Below are 14848 nucleotides of genomic sequence, written 5' to 3'. Positions count from 1 at the left end.
TAGACATTATACTGTAATAGTTATGTATAATTTATATATTATACTAAACATTTTGTTAAAAATTTATAAAAATATGTATAAATTGTTATAATAAAGAATTTATATGTTTACAAAAAAGATACAGTATTTTTATCGAATAAATTTCAAAAAAAAAATCTTATAATTGTCTACTATTTCTTCAAAGAATTTCTATTACAAACACGTAATTCAATCAAAATAACATTTTTAATAAAATATATTTTTCATTCTCTACTTAATCCGTGTCGTTATCTTCCAAACCATTATCTTCGACATCTCCCTCTGCCTCTTCATCCTCATCTTCATTTTCTTCTTCGTCCTCCTCATCATTATCTTCTTCTTCTTCATCATCTTCATCGTCATCTTCATTATCCTTGATATCAAAATAAAAATAATTTTTAGTGTAATTACAAATAAAATATTCAGAAATTTTTTATTGTAAATTTCACTATAATTTATCAGTTACCGTAAATACCAACTTAAAGCGTTACCCCAATATATAAAATGATAAGATCAAGATATTCATATTTCCCGCCACCCTCTGGCGAAAAATGTGATCACTATTATACATAGCATTTTTAATGTTAAACAATGCCTGTAATCGGTAAATACTTACGGTATGTCTATTACAGGGTTGCGAAAAGTTTTCGATTTCAGGTGGGTATAGGTTGGGGTAAAATAGCAAAAATCTAGAAGAAGCTTGGGGTATAGGGTAGGGTGAACAATTTTTATTGCATTTTTAAATGACAATTTTGCCAAATTTGAGTAAATTCCCAATAAATTCCCAATAAATTCCCAATAAATTAATTATTTACAATGTTATGTTAAAATTAATGATATTGTACTGTAATTATTATTACGTCTTAAAAAAGTAAATTATAATTTAGTTAATTAGTGATATGAGACAATTATAAAAACTAATTAAAAGTCTAAAACTAATTGTAACTCAAACGCAATGGTTTCTAAACCCACTATTCATTGACTGTAGTTCTCAATGACAAATCTGCCGGTCATTTACGGTATGATATATTCTGTATAATACTGTAGTTATGCTTTTAATTACTGTAATAACTTTTTGRCTATTTATATACACTAAATATGCAATTACCGTAATATGATTTCTTTGACTCACCGATTGGTTGCAGTGATGACAAAACCACGTATAACCCCGTTGTTTGGGTGTCTTTTTCATCGGTGGATCCAAACATTTCAAATGGTAGTTATTGTGACAATTATCACATCTATTGTTAATCAAATCATTTATAAATTCATAAAAAATAATTAAAACTACGATTACTTACTGAACCCTTTCCCGAGTAATGGCTGATTGATTGCATTCAAAACACATTTCMWCTTCATTTTCCTTTTGTTTGCGAGTGTTTGTCATTGTTTTAGTGTATGATTCCGACGAATTGCTTTTAGAAGTGTTTTCAATAATAGATTTTTTCTTTTTCTTTTTACTCGATTTTGAAGCCCTTTTCCTTTTACCGGATTGTGTTGATAATGAAAGACTAGGTAGTGGTGAATATCCTGCGTCGGGTTCAAACTTATTCGGTCCTTTCACATGTTCTCGTAGTCTTCGCGGTGCATCAGTTGTCGATTGATTGCTGGCTTCGTTATCACTTTCTTGTGATTCCAGTTCTTGTTCTGTACATTCCGAGCACTGCCAGCCACCGAATCGTGTCTTTTTGGGCATTCGAGTTAGTGGTGGATCCAAACAATACAAATGATAATAGAGTTTACATGAATCACATAAAGCCAACTGATGCTGATCTTTAGTTTGATGACAAATACCACATTCAACTATTTTGATTACAGAACATTGTTTTGACTTCGAATCATCTAAAGATGATTTATCTTTTCTGTTGGTTTCTATTACTTCCAATATCTTTGGTAATTGTAAGCTTTGATTCGATAATTGGTTCAATAAATCAATATAAGTCTTCGACTTATTTCTTAGATCATCAGCTTCTTCTTTAATTTGATCCATTTCTTGTACGCACTAATAAAAAAATTAAAAATAAAGACAAATTTAAAAAATCAATTGTCACACCTTTTCATAAGCAACACGTGTGGTCTTCTCCGCCTCTTTAAGCTGTGTATTCTGAGACACCAGTTCTTCGGATCGTTTATGAAGTGAAGACATTCTGTTATTTCGATCTGTTTTGAGTTTTAAAATAATTTACATTCAGATAAAATAGATTTTCCGAAAAAACAAACCGATATAATAGCTAATGAATTCAAGTGAGAAGGCGGGCGCCACATGCCATTTGCGACGGATATCTAACACTTCATTGGATAATATATGCGTTTGAGGACTCAAACCAAGTAATTCTGCTTTTCTGATCAGTCTTTTCATAGCTGATGGACAGGTTTGCAAACTTCGTGGTATTTTCTGAGTTGGAACTAAAATAAATTCAATAATTATAGCAATTTTTAAAAATCAAAATAATTTGTTAACAAACCCCAAACTTTTCCCTCTAATTCATTGTAATTTTCTTTAAACTTTTTTCTTTGAAAATTCAGTTTATTCTTAATTCTTTCATTTGTGATAACATTAAGTGATGCCTTAAACTTGGACTGAAGTGCCAACCAATTGCGTCGTTTACTTTTGACAGTCGACCGATCGGCATGTAGTTTACAATAAGCAATAAACGGATCCACGTCTTCAACTGAATGACTTTCTGAAAGAAGACCTTCGCGTTGAGCACATGTCACGTGAAAATATGATTTACACATTCCTGCGTCACAGCCAACGGTAATACCTGTTCGGCTCAATCTTTCGTCTTCGCATAAAATACAGGCCTATAATGCAAATCAATTGATTAAAAATATAAATCTCTTTTACTTTGATATGACATAAATACACAAATTATCTCACTTTATGTCCCCATCGAGAATATGGTAATTCAAACAATGTTAGACCAATTAGTTTAGTCACGTCTCCAAATGCCACTCCAGGTGTGTATAGAGCGCACACCATATGTACCCAACTGTTTACATATCAGTAGATGTGATGTCAATAATTTAAAAACAAATACAGAGATAATTCAAATACCATACCGGCCAACATCTGTTGCCTTAAAGATTCCGCCAGAATTTGGACACAAATCACAATACTTTTAATTAGAAAATATATATTTAATAATTAAAATATAATACAAAATACAATGGAATAAATATATTACCGGATTAGAGACACAAGCCTTACACGGATCACAAAACCACGGCTCAGTTGAGGCTGAAGATGTGTTGGAGTGAACAGATTCGGTGTCATCTGATGTAATACCATAACATCCTTCGTGAACAGATATTCCACACGAATCACATTCAACAATCTCATCATCACTTCTTGAGATATCTCCCAAACAAACACTACAGACACGAATGGATGTCGTACTATACGAGTGCTGAAGAGCTGTTCCCTGACCAACAATTGCTATAATAAATTAAAATGTTTTCATTATTTCAAAAATAATTCACAATTTATTTAAACATACATTCAGTAATAGTCTTTCGTGGAGAATCCGAATCTTCTTCACTGTCATCTTCGTCATCGTCGTCATTATCATCACTCTTCCCATCACTGGAATCGTCATTTATGTCTTCGTCGTCGTCCTGTGCGTTGTTTGGTACGTACTCTTCATCGTCATCGCTGTCATCCAAATCTGTGGCAAATAAGAGACTTTCGACGGGCTTTACCTTCCGTTTCTTGGGATCTCTTTCGACTGTAGATCACCATTACATCCATTATAATCTTATTGTTAATAAATCAAATACTGACAACACTTACTCATTGTTTTGTAAAGAAAATTAAGACCCAAATCATCGTTTGGCATAATGTCAGGTGTGGTGTGATGTCAGAGATCACCAGTTGGTCTCAAATGTGATGTATTTTCTGATTCAATGCAATCACTCGTCAATTAAATTGTTGTTTAAAATGTTTGAAAAACAAGAGTCGATTCAAATGTTTTGAATGAAAATCGATAACAAATTGTAACACAAATGATGTCTTTATTGACTTGTCTTCACTCAACCAATTGATGCTATCATTTGGTTTGAAATATCATTGATTTTGTGTATTATTAATACAAATTGACAATAATATAGTTAATTACAGTTTTAATTGTATTGATTCATATGATTGATGTAAACAAATACAAACCAATTGATGATTGATTCAAACGAGTCATCATTTATTGATGACTTGATTGTAAACACATTGTTTGAATGACTTGAATGTAATAATAATAATGTATTTAATTGACTGACAATTGATTGCTATTTGAATATCTCTTTAACCAAAAGTCTTATTTTATTTTAGTCTTTATTATCAAATCCGTGACAAATGTCTGGAGATGACAAACGTTTGAAAGCAATGGCAAACCAGGTATTTGTTTGGGTTTACATTTAAAATTAAAATGTCTTAATTGTGTCCATTTATTGATGGCAACAGAGTTTGACTGAATCCGGAGAAAAGGATCGTTTGATACAATTGTTACGAACAAGACTTCTGGAGTGCGGATGGAGGGATCAGGTGGTGATGCAGTGTAAAGATGTTGTTCGTGATGTTGGCGTTGAAAATATTACTATTGACCAACTGATCCAAGAGGTGACACCTAAAGCCCGACAATCAATTCCCGATTCTGTGAAACGAGAATTGCTTCAAAAAATTAAGACATCATTGACTAACCAACTGTCAGCCAATCATAAGTAAATTACTAATTCATTAAAAGTGCCGCATATTTGTTGATTCATTAACTTTTTAAGACAATTACTGTATTTATATTAAAAAACAATAAATTTGTTTATTTAAAATCTCATAATAAAAAACTAAAATTTTAGTATTTACAGTCGGCATCTGATTTAAAGACTCGAAGAGATTTATTTGAGGAACCGTTCATATAATGAATGCAATGACCATTGGGTTGTCATTCGATGGTTTGTCTAATGATTACAACTATTTGATTACATTTCGATTAATAAAAAAATATAAAACAATATCAAATCTATATTAGAAATGCATTATTACTGGTAGTTATTATTGTACTAGACTTTTGGTGAATATTTCTCAAATAGTAAATAAGATATATTATATGATAAAACTCAACATTAAAATACTAATTTTATCCTAATTTAAGATAATATTTGAGAATATATTCACAAACTAATCTAGTATTATAATAGTATTATAATAGTATTATAATAGTATTATAATAGACTTTTAAAAATAAATTAATAAATTATAGCAAATGCAAACATTTAAAATTATATGATTATCTGAAGCTAACATACGGTAAGTTTATATTGTATGTAATGTAGATAATAATAATAATTTTAATAAATAGTATAAATATATTTTTAATTTTTTTGTCATTCAAATAAAACTCAGATTTAAAGGATAAACATCTTTGGCACCGATGTGTCCTCAAATCAGTTCCCGACTGTATTGCTTTATATACACCAATTAGGGTAATAATATTTGGCTAATATTGTAGTTATCAAAATCTATATTTTAAATACTACTGTATTATACTATACTGTGTTTGACATTATATTTGTCCGGTTCTCAGACCGAGTGTGTCGTGAAGTCTCTGCAATCGATTGACAAACTCTTGAAGTGTTGAATCTGTTTGTCTTTCATTAGTGGCGCCCAATGAGTGAGTACTCACTGTCTTCGATATATTTGTTTTGGATTTACTTTTCAAATGAGTTCTTGAGTTCCATTTTTTTACTAATAATTTCATTCTTGATATCGCAATAACACAATAGACAACACTTCGGAATTTATTTTTGCTGCTCTGAAAGGGCGGTAATTCGTCGTCAACTGATAAGTCAGACAATATTACGGTATATTAATTAAAAGATAAATAATATAATGTTTTTAATTAATTTAATAATCAATTTATCAATACCTGTAACATTCATATTAGCTAACAGTGCAAGAGTTGCCCTTTCAGTCAACTGAAATCCGCCCAAAACGTGGAGTAAGTATTTCTTTTGATGAATTAATGCATTTTTCTGACTAATGACTCGTTTTAATTTCCACAACAATTGCGATGATATTCCGTTAGGACTATCCTTGGATGAAGTGGTAATTGTTTTGAGTCTCAATTCATCATTTTCTCGCATCAATTGACTTTTGTCTACTTCTAAAGCTCTTAACTTTTGATTAATATTATTCAATTCATCGGTTAAATGTATATTTTTAATTTGTTTGCAATCCATTTGTTGCTTTAGTGAAATCAATTCAAAATCAAAATCTTTGTTTTTCTGTTCTTCATTTAATAATTTAGTTTTCAATTCATCAAACATATGCTTCATATTAGACGTCTCAGCATTTACTTCGAGTTTAGACTTTAATATCTTTAGTTTTTGTTGTTTATCAATAAGTTTTTCTTTTAATATTTCATTAGATCTGCACATTTCTGTTAGATTTCTTTCTAAACTCTCTTTATTACTTAATTTAAGTTTTAATTCATTGTTTTCATGAATCAATTGACTTTTTTCTAATTCAATCCTCTTTAGCTGCTCTTTAAGATCATTCAATTCATCGATCAATTGCAATATCTTTTTGCTTTTTTGGTCAATTTGTTGTTTTAATAAAACTAATTCATTATCTAATCTTTTAGTTTTCTGCTCTTCAGATATGAGTTTGTGTTTTAACTCATCAAACATATACTTCAAATCGGATGAGTTGGCAGTTGACTCCAGTTTCGACTTCAATGAAGTTAATTGTTTGTGTTTACTATTGAGTTCCTCTTTAAGCAATTCATTTGATCGAAATATTTCAGTCAAATTGTTTTCTAAACTCTCTTTTGATTTTAATTTATATCTCAATTCATTTGTTTCGCGAATTAACTGAAATTTTTCATTTTCTAAAGTTTTGGACATTTGTTTAATATTGTTCAGTTCATCCATAAGTTGGACAACTTTATTGTTCTTTTCGTCCATTTGTTGTCTCAATGATATCACTTCAAAATCTAAGGCTTTTGTTTTTTGTTCTTCAGATATCAATTTGTTTTGAATTTCTTCAAACATACGTCTCATGTCTGAAGAATCAATGGCTGACTCGAGTTTGGACTTTAATGAACTCAACTGTTTGTGCTTAACATTGAGTTCTTCTTTTAATAAATCATTTGATCGACAAATTTCGGTCAAATTTCTTTCAAGACTTTGTTTTTCTTTAAACAATTCTTGAAAWTCTTTATTATTATCACATTTACTTCGCTCTAAATCGCGTTTAAGAGTATTATTTTGTGTCAAAAGCTGATCAATACATATATTTAATGAATTCAACTTTTCACTGAGTAATCTAATGTCACTAAATGAGCACTCCATTGATGATGGTTCTGATTCACTATCACCATCAATTGATCTCAATGTATTTTGCAACATTTGTGTCTTTGAAGTAATCTGTTCTAACAAATTATTGGCAAACATATCATTTTGTGATTCTTCATTGATTTTAATTTGTAGTTCAAGTGCTTCATTGAGTCCATCAATCTTAGAGCGTAATTGTCTCTCTAATTGATTGCTTTTTTCGCTCTCTTTTTCTAATCTTTTAATAGTTGTATTCAAATCATTGATGTCATTGTTAGCAAGTTTTAGTCTTGCAATGATGTCGTCTAACTGTTTATCTTTATAACACTTCTCTTCGGTTAAGCAACTGATCTGAGTATCCATTTCTTCAAAACGTGACTTTAGTTTAGATTCACTTTTCTCTTTTTCCTTAAGACGTTCAGTGAGTGCCGATAATTCTTTGTGATACTCATCCCTTTCCATTTCCCGTTCATGTGTTTGTTCTTCAATAAACTTACGATAACTTAAGATATTCTTCTCGTTGGCTTCAATTTGAGCCATAAAGTCTTCGCTTTCTTTTCCTTTATCATCGACAATATCGTCTCTTTCACTCTTTAGTTGTTCACATTCAAGAGTTAAAGCGTGAATTCGTTGCAATAGTTTGATGCGTTCCTGTTGTAGCTGAAGAACATCACCGTTAAGCGAGTCGTTGTCGTTAACCAATTCTGTATTGTTTATTCATTTTTTTGTTGAAACAATTAAATAATTAAATTTTATATAATTAAGTAATTTATAAGAAAAATTCCCATTAGATTGAATGCAATGACAAACAAACCTGTGTTTGTGAACAGTGCAGTGTTTTGTGCAGAGATATCAGTGCTATTATTAGTGACTATATCTTGTAATAAGATATGAAATTTGATATTAAATAATTAGAAACCAATCACCAAAAGTTTGACAGTAAAAGAATTAAATGTTAAAAGTATTGATAACCAGTTAATACCATCAAAAGACTTACTTTGTTGTAGTTGTGGTAATCCCTGAGCAAATGAACACTTTTCTTGTTCAAGACGTTTGCTATCATTAATCCATTTGTCTCGTTCGGACTCGAGATCATTCACTTTGATTCTCATTATTTCTAATTGTCTTTTTATTTCTTTATAATCAATCAGTTTTTCAGTTAGAGTTGTCTTTTCTATTTCAAGACTTTTGACCCGATCTTCAATTTGTAGCAATTGTGCCGTCAATTTATTTCGTCGAACACATTCTTCGTTAAGTTCTGTAAGAAGTTCTTCATTTTTCTTAAGAAGTGAATTAAAGTCGTGTTCGTGTTGTTTGGATACGATTTCACTCAACAGTTTAAGAATTCGGTCGACAGCTGTCCTGAGTCGTCGACTGGCGCCCAAAACGACATCCTCTTCCACCTCATTGTTTTGTGAAGTATGACTCGTATGAGATGTAAAATATAATGGGATTGAATTATGAGCTGATTCGGGTCCGTCTTCACACAACTCATAAGTTTCATGAAGTCTGTCATTAATGTCATCATTTAATGACATAAAACTCTGTAATAAATCTTCTTTATTAGTCGTTTTGCTTTCAATTCCCATATCTATTAAATGCTTTTGAATATCGTGTTCGGTATCAATAAATGTCTTCACCAAATCAGACAAAACATGGAGAAGCCTTGAATTTTCAATAGGTGTTTGCGCCACATATCTATTTAATCAAGTTTTTGTTAAATAATTGTATAAATAATTAATTAAATAAATACAATATAATAAATAGCATCTATACAGTGAATATGCAAAATGTCTAATCATTTTAATAATGGCTAAAATGCAAATATAATAAAGAGTCAAATTTCATGCAATTCAATACAATACAAACCAAAACCCCAATAAATAATTTATTATTAAATCAAGCAATAGGCATGTCTTGGCACAAAAAATTGTCACCAAATCAAGACTCACTCAATATTTTCAATGTCGGGTTCATTTGATTCATGTGTCGGTGCATTATATGATAGATGACTTTGCGTCCAATTATTACAACTTAATGAACAAAACATTCAAATCAAATAAAAACCAAAAAATATTAAACTAAAACTCAATATGTGATATAATTTAAATAAATAATAAACATATAGTGAAATCTAAATAAAATAGTGGTGTTTAGTAATTAAAATTATTAGTAGATATACTTCTGGATGTTTTGGAATAGTGGCGACAGTGATGTAGATCGTAAATCATTGTCCGCTTGATTTATAAGAAACTGTGAATTGGATCCAATGGGTGATGAACAATAACTGATCATATTTCTACATTTTTCACTCTCGTTGAGATCCATATCATTCAGTTTATTATCTTCACTGCCATTACTTAACTTTTTGTCTTCAATATTGCCGTTCATATTCATCAAATAAATTACTTGACTGTAATCATATAAAACAAATTAAATAAGACTAAAATTGTTTCAATTATCAAACAAATATTTATCTTCATATTTCAAGTTAAAATAAATTTAAATTCAAAATAATTACTCTCAAACTTTATAAGAAAATAATGTATATTATGCTAAGGTCTAATAAATTTGCTGAAATTTTATCCTATAAAAAATTATTATAATAACTAAAAATGCTATTTATTAATCATAGTAATTATAGTATAATAATTTGTTTTTTATGTTAAGTTTTTAAAGTTTCGACTCTATAATAAAATCTAATTATATTTTTTCATATTTTCATTTATTAATAAGTTATAAATAGCAATACAAGTCAACTATTTTATATTAAAGTGAAATAAATGTTATACTGTCTGTAAATAAATATTAAATAAAACAGAAGATGATAAATAATATGATCATGGTCATCTAAAATTAAATCATCAATAATTAGCAAATGTATTTATATTGACATTCAATTGCTATCAAAACAATTACATTTAGAGTAGTGATACCAACACCACATTTGAAAATATTTCAAAATTTTTATTTTTAATTAAAGATATCTTAAAAATTAAATAACTATATTCAATTAATTTTATAGAAAATTAATGATGATAATTAGTTAAAAATTTAATATTAGTTAATATTTCATATTTTTAAAAAACTAATTTACTTTAACTAAAAACATGATTAAAATTGCAAGTGTTTTGGTACTCAATTTGTTGAGTGTTTGGCAACACTACTTGAACTTACAATAATTATTTAATACAATTAGGTTATACAATATATGCACCGGTATTATACATCAAATAAAAAGTGTAAATCAACAATAATTAATGTTTAAAATACACAACTTGTGTCCAAACAAAACATATATTTTAAAACTACTTTTTTAATGTCTTTTTCTAAACATTTTTATATCGATACTTAAACTGATCTACTTTTCAATGTTATGATGGATTAGGTTAAGTAATATAAGGCATAACGCCTTTTAGATAACTTTTCTCAACCAAACTAAATCAAAAATATGATAAATATCATACATATATCAAAAATATCATATATTGTAGTTAATTATTAAATATCATATGTATTAATACAAATATAATTATTATTAATATTATATTTTATTAGAAATTATTTGAATAAACAAACAAATAATTTGTTTTATAATCAAATTCAATATAATAAGTGATTTGTGTTTGAATTGGTTAATAAAGTCGACATATAGTATGATATGATATAACTATAGTTATGTTTGATATGATATGAAAATTTATCGGTCATTCAAAACATGTCATATTAAAGACATACCGTTGTTGTCATGAGTATAATGGCTATCATTGATGGGTCACAACAATTATATTCATATATCAATTAAATCATTGTTTGTAAACAATAACAGCTTTAGTCAGTTATGGAGACATTCACTCATTAAATGTGTTAATCATTTGCATTGCTTTCTATGGGTATAACTGCTAACACATAACACATAGTAATAGAGTTACACTTATTTATAAACATAGAGTCAATCACAACAACAACAATACATGTGTTGGTCTTAATGTTACATAACTGACGCCAACACACAAATACATAGAGAAAGTGAGTGAATGTTTTGCTCTCAATTGACAACACTTTACAACACATATAAACCATTTGCATAAAAATCAAATCAATTTCTCTCTTAATATTAAAACATTCAATACTTTAGAGAGAACTCACTTGTCATGTACTGTACTGTCACATGACTCTAATCATAGCCAATCAGCCCATTGTATGTCTCAATAATCAGTGACGTCATAACCAATGTATTGCTTAACCAAACAAACAGTTAAATCGAATGAGTGTTCCATTGAATTTCAATTGAATTGATTTATAAATTATAATCATTGATAATAACAATACAAATCAACAAAATTAATAACAAATTATATAACAATATATTTATAGTCAATAAATGTTATGTTTTTGCAATACATTCAAACATTTATAATCACATGTAATACACAATCACTGAGTTATGTCTATATTTTCCTCGACTTTTCATTTATAGGATAATAAAGTTTTAATATTTTGTTTGCAATTATTGTTAAAATAAATTAATCGACAAAAATGTTGTCAACAAAGTCAGGCTTCAGTTATTACCGACTTTTACGGCGATATCTTGCGGTTAGAAGTGGTTGTAGACTATCGTCGACCACTTTGGTGGACGAGTGGAAGTCATTAGCGACCAAACAGATGAAAGGCAAGAGTAGTGACCAATTGATTTGGGAGACCAATGAAGGCATCAAAGTTAGACCCGTTTATTTGGGTCAAGACGTACAGCCGGACATTAGTAATGAACTTCCCGGTAAATTCCCGTTCACTCGCGGGCCATACCCGACAATGTATGCGCAGAAGCCGTGGACTATCAGACAATACGGCGGTTTCAGTACTGTTGAAGAAAGTAATAAGTTTTATAAGGAAAACATCAAAGCCGGACAACAGGGACTATCGGTTGCATTTGATTTGGCCACTCATCGGGGATATGATAGCGACGACATACGAGTTCAGGGAGACGTTGGTATGGCTGGTGTGGCCATTGATTCTATTGAAGATATGAAAGGTCTCTTTGATGGCATTGATTTAAGTAAAATATCAGTTTCAATGACAATGAATGGAGCAGTCATTCCAGTGATGGCCTTCTTTATAGTAGCCGCTGAAGAATCTGGAGTACCACAGAAATTGTTGTCGGGAACCATTCAAAATGACATTCTTAAGGAATTTATGGTTCGAAATACATACATATATCCACCAAATTATTCAATGAGAATAATTGGCGATATATTTTCATATGTATCTAAAAATATGCCTAAATTTAATTCAATTTCAATATCTGGTTATCATATGCAAGAAGCCGGCGCTACAGCTGTTCTAGAGTTAGCCTTCACTATAGCTGATGGTCTTGAATATTGTCGCACAGGTATTAAAGCCGGTCTAACTATCGATGAGTTTGCGCCACGTCTGTCATTCTTTTGGGGAATTGGTATGAATTTCTATATGGAAATCGCAAAGATGAGAGCCGCTCGTAGATTGTGGTCTCATCTCATTAAAGAACAATTCAATCCGAAAGACATGAAGTCATGTATGTTAAGAACTCACTGCCAGACATCTGGTTGGTCACAGACAGAACAGGATCCGTACAACAATATTGTGAGAACTACTGTTGAAGCAATGGCTGCTGTGTTTGGAGGCACACAATCTCTTCATACTAATTCATTTGATGAAGCTTTAGCTCTTCCATCGAGATTTAGTGCTAGAATTGCCAGAAATACCCAAATTATACTTCAAGAGGAAACTGGTATTCCAAGAGTAATTGATCCCTGGGGTGGCTCTTATATGATGGAATCACTCACTGATAACGTATATAATGAAGCTTTAAAACTCATTAATGAAGTCGAAGCCATGGGAGGTATGGCTAAGGCTGTTGCTGAAGGTATGCCTAAAATGAAGATCGAAGAGTGTGCGGCTCAAAAACAGGCAGCTATTGATTCGTGTAAAGAAGTTATTGTTGGAGTCAACAAATATCGACTCGAAAAGGAAGATCCAGTGGAAGTGCTAGTCGTTGATAATAAAGTGGTTCGTGAAAAACAAATCTCTAAAATACTTGCTATTAAAGCAAGTCGTGATAACAATAGAGTTGAGCAGAATCTACAAGAATTGACTAAAGCTGCCGAAACAGATGGAAACGTTTTGGCCAAAGCTATAGAGTGTGCCAAATCTCGGGCCACTTTAGGAGAGATTTCACTCGCTATGGAAAAAGTTTTTGGCAGATATGTGGCCGCAGACCGACTTGTGAGCGGCGCTTACTTTTCAGCTTACAGTGAAATTGAAGAATTGAAAGCAATTCAGAAAAAAATAAAAGAATTTGAAGATTTCGAAGGAAGACGTCCACGAATTTTAGTGGCAAAGATGGGTCAGGACGGACACGATAGGGGCGCTAAAGTTATTGCCACCGGATTTGCTGACGTGGGTTATGATGTCGATTTAGGACCACTTTTCCAGACTCCAGAGGAAGTGGCACAACAAGCAATTGATGCCGACGTTCATTGTGTTGGTGTCAGCAGTCAAGCAGCAGGTCATCGAACTCTTGTACCACTACTGGCCAATGCTCTCAAAAGTCACGGACGACCGTAAGTCACGATATTTTATTATTTATACTCAAGAATAATAGCATATAATAATAATAATAATAATAATAATAATAATAATAATAATAATAATAATAATAATAATAATAATAATAATAATAATAATAAATATACCGGTATTGCAACTAATTATACTGTTATACTGTATAAATAATACTATTAACAAAATTTCTTATATTCTATAACTTGTAACTTACAGTATACTGAATTAGGATAATGTGTGTGCATATACTGCTACAGTACTGTAAATTATATTAATATTTTTCATCTATATTAGTAAATCAATATTACCGGTAATACTTTTTTAGTAACTTTAATTGGATGCTCTAATAATTATTATAGATTCTAAAAAAGTATCAAATTTATAATAATTTTTATAACAAATATTTAAACTATCATTTAATACAGTGATATCAAAATAGTGGTCGGAGGAGTCATACCACCACAAGATTACACATTTTTGTATGAGATGGGCGCCGCTGCCATATTTGGACCGGGTTTGACATTATTTATATATTTATATACATTTTCACATAATATCATACTTTAATTATATTATAATATTAGGGACACGAATACCTGTTGCAGCACTTCATGTGCTCGATATTATACATAAGGATTTAAATGAAAGACAAAGTCACAAGAATTGATCCGATTATTCAATACATTGATTGCATTTACCAATAATTACAGTACTGTTATATACTGTATATTTTCTAAATCTAATAACCGGTACTATTATACTATTTTGTTGTGATAATTATGATATAAATAAGATACGGTAATTATACTGTAAATATCAAATACATTACTACAGTATAATCTATTAAGAAAATCATGTTTAAAACGAGTTTGATTTTATGATGAATTTTTAATTTTTATATACCTAT

At 30.1% G+C, this 14848-nt stretch overlaps 4 protein-coding genes across 9 annotated transcripts; 2 read left to right on the top strand and 2 right to left on the bottom strand.

Annotated features, from left to right (window-relative positions):
* Positions 1 to 151: 151 nt before the first annotated feature.
* Positions 152 to 4036, bottom strand: LOC128963784 (PHD finger protein 14-like). Of its 2 annotated transcripts, none has more exons than XM_054310314.1 (11): positions 3812 to 4036; positions 3519 to 3746; positions 3207 to 3457; positions 3082 to 3137; positions 2900 to 3011; positions 2484 to 2823; positions 2239 to 2424; positions 2072 to 2178; positions 1320 to 2020; positions 1127 to 1259; positions 152 to 391 (listed from the first exon to the last, which is right to left on the bottom strand). In XM_054310314.1, exons 1-11 carry the CDS (start codon positions 3855 to 3857, stop codon positions 254 to 256), a joined length of 2298 nt encoding a protein of 765 aa, XP_054166289.1. In that variant the 5' UTR covers positions 3858 to 4036; the 3' UTR covers positions 152 to 253. The 2 variants fall into 2 exon arrangements, with proteins under 2 accessions (XP_054166289.1, XP_054166290.1); XM_054310315.1 differs by having other exon boundaries at positions 154 to 391; positions 1151 to 1259.
* Positions 4037 to 4196: 160 nt separating this feature from the next.
* LOC128963796 (transcription and mRNA export factor ENY2-like) lies at positions 4197 to 5059 on the top strand. 2 transcript variants are annotated; one of them, XM_054310328.1, is made up of 3 exons: positions 4197 to 4259; positions 4343 to 4408; positions 4475 to 5059. In XM_054310328.1, exons 2-3 carry the CDS (start codon positions 4367 to 4369, stop codon positions 4733 to 4735), a joined length of 303 nt encoding a protein of 100 aa, XP_054166303.1. In that variant the 5' UTR covers positions 4197 to 4259; positions 4343 to 4366; the 3' UTR covers positions 4736 to 5059. The 2 variants fall into 2 exon arrangements, with proteins under 2 accessions (XP_054166303.1, XP_054166302.1); XM_054310327.1 differs by lacking the exon at positions 4197 to 4259 and having other exon boundaries at positions 4268 to 4408.
* Positions 5060 to 5342: 283 nt separating this feature from the next.
* LOC128963779 (A-kinase anchor protein 9-like) lies at positions 5343 to 11424 on the bottom strand. 4 transcript variants are annotated; one of them, XM_054310305.1, is made up of 7 exons: positions 11080 to 11424; positions 9524 to 9754; positions 9294 to 9374; positions 8339 to 9039; positions 8156 to 8218; positions 5934 to 8045; positions 5343 to 5845 (listed from the first exon to the last, which is right to left on the bottom strand). In XM_054310305.1, exons 2-7 carry the CDS (start codon positions 9736 to 9738, stop codon positions 5571 to 5573), a joined length of 3447 nt encoding a protein of 1148 aa, XP_054166280.1. In that variant the 5' UTR covers positions 9739 to 9754; positions 11080 to 11424; the 3' UTR covers positions 5343 to 5570. The 4 variants fall into 4 exon arrangements, with proteins under 4 accessions (XP_054166280.1, XP_054166281.1, XP_054166282.1 ...); XM_054310306.1 differs by having other exon boundaries at positions 8156 to 8212; XM_054310307.1 differs by lacking the exon at positions 8156 to 8218.
* A 167-nt stretch (positions 11425 to 11591) lies between these two features.
* Positions 11592 to 14736, top strand: LOC128963787 (methylmalonyl-CoA mutase, mitochondrial-like). Its single transcript, XM_054310317.1, has 3 exons — positions 11592 to 13940; positions 14367 to 14455; positions 14526 to 14736. Exons 1-3 carry the CDS (start codon positions 11881 to 11883, stop codon positions 14606 to 14608), a joined length of 2232 nt encoding a protein of 743 aa, XP_054166292.1. The 5' UTR covers positions 11592 to 11880; the 3' UTR covers positions 14609 to 14736.
* Positions 14737 to 14848: the final 112 nt, after the last annotated feature.

This window comes from Oppia nitens, unplaced genomic scaffold (genome assembly GCF_028296485.1).
Source record: "Oppia nitens isolate AA-2021 unplaced genomic scaffold, nextdenovo-longstitch-racon4-pilon3 scaffold7_pilon_pilon_pilon, whole genome shotgun sequence".
NCBI classification, from domain to species: Eukaryota; Metazoa; Arthropoda; class Arachnida; order Sarcoptiformes; family Oppiidae; genus Oppia; species Oppia nitens.
Note: the sequence above shows the minus strand (reverse complement) of the source record. Positions and strands in the feature narration are given on the sequence as shown.

Excerpts from the sequence above, each read along its gene's own strand:
- LOC128963787 (XM_054310317.1), top strand. The coding sequence starts at position 11,881 with ATGTTGTCAACAAAGTCAGGCTTCAGTTATTACCGACTTTTACGGCGA. Across the intron at positions 13,941-14,366 it reads CTCAAAAGTCACGGACGACC|TGATATCAAAATAGTGGTCG; the intron begins GTAAGTCACGAT and ends CATTTAATACAG. Across the intron at positions 14,456-14,525 it reads CGCTGCCATATTTGGACCGG|GGACACGAATACCTGTTGCA; the intron begins GTTTGACATTAT and ends TTATAATATTAG.
- LOC128963796 (XM_054310328.1), top strand. The coding sequence starts at position 4,367 with ATGTCTGGAGATGACAAACGTTTGAAAGCAATGGCAAACCAG. Across the intron at positions 4,409-4,474 it reads TGAAAGCAATGGCAAACCAG|AGTTTGACTGAATCCGGAGA; the intron begins GTATTTGTTTGG and ends TGATGGCAACAG.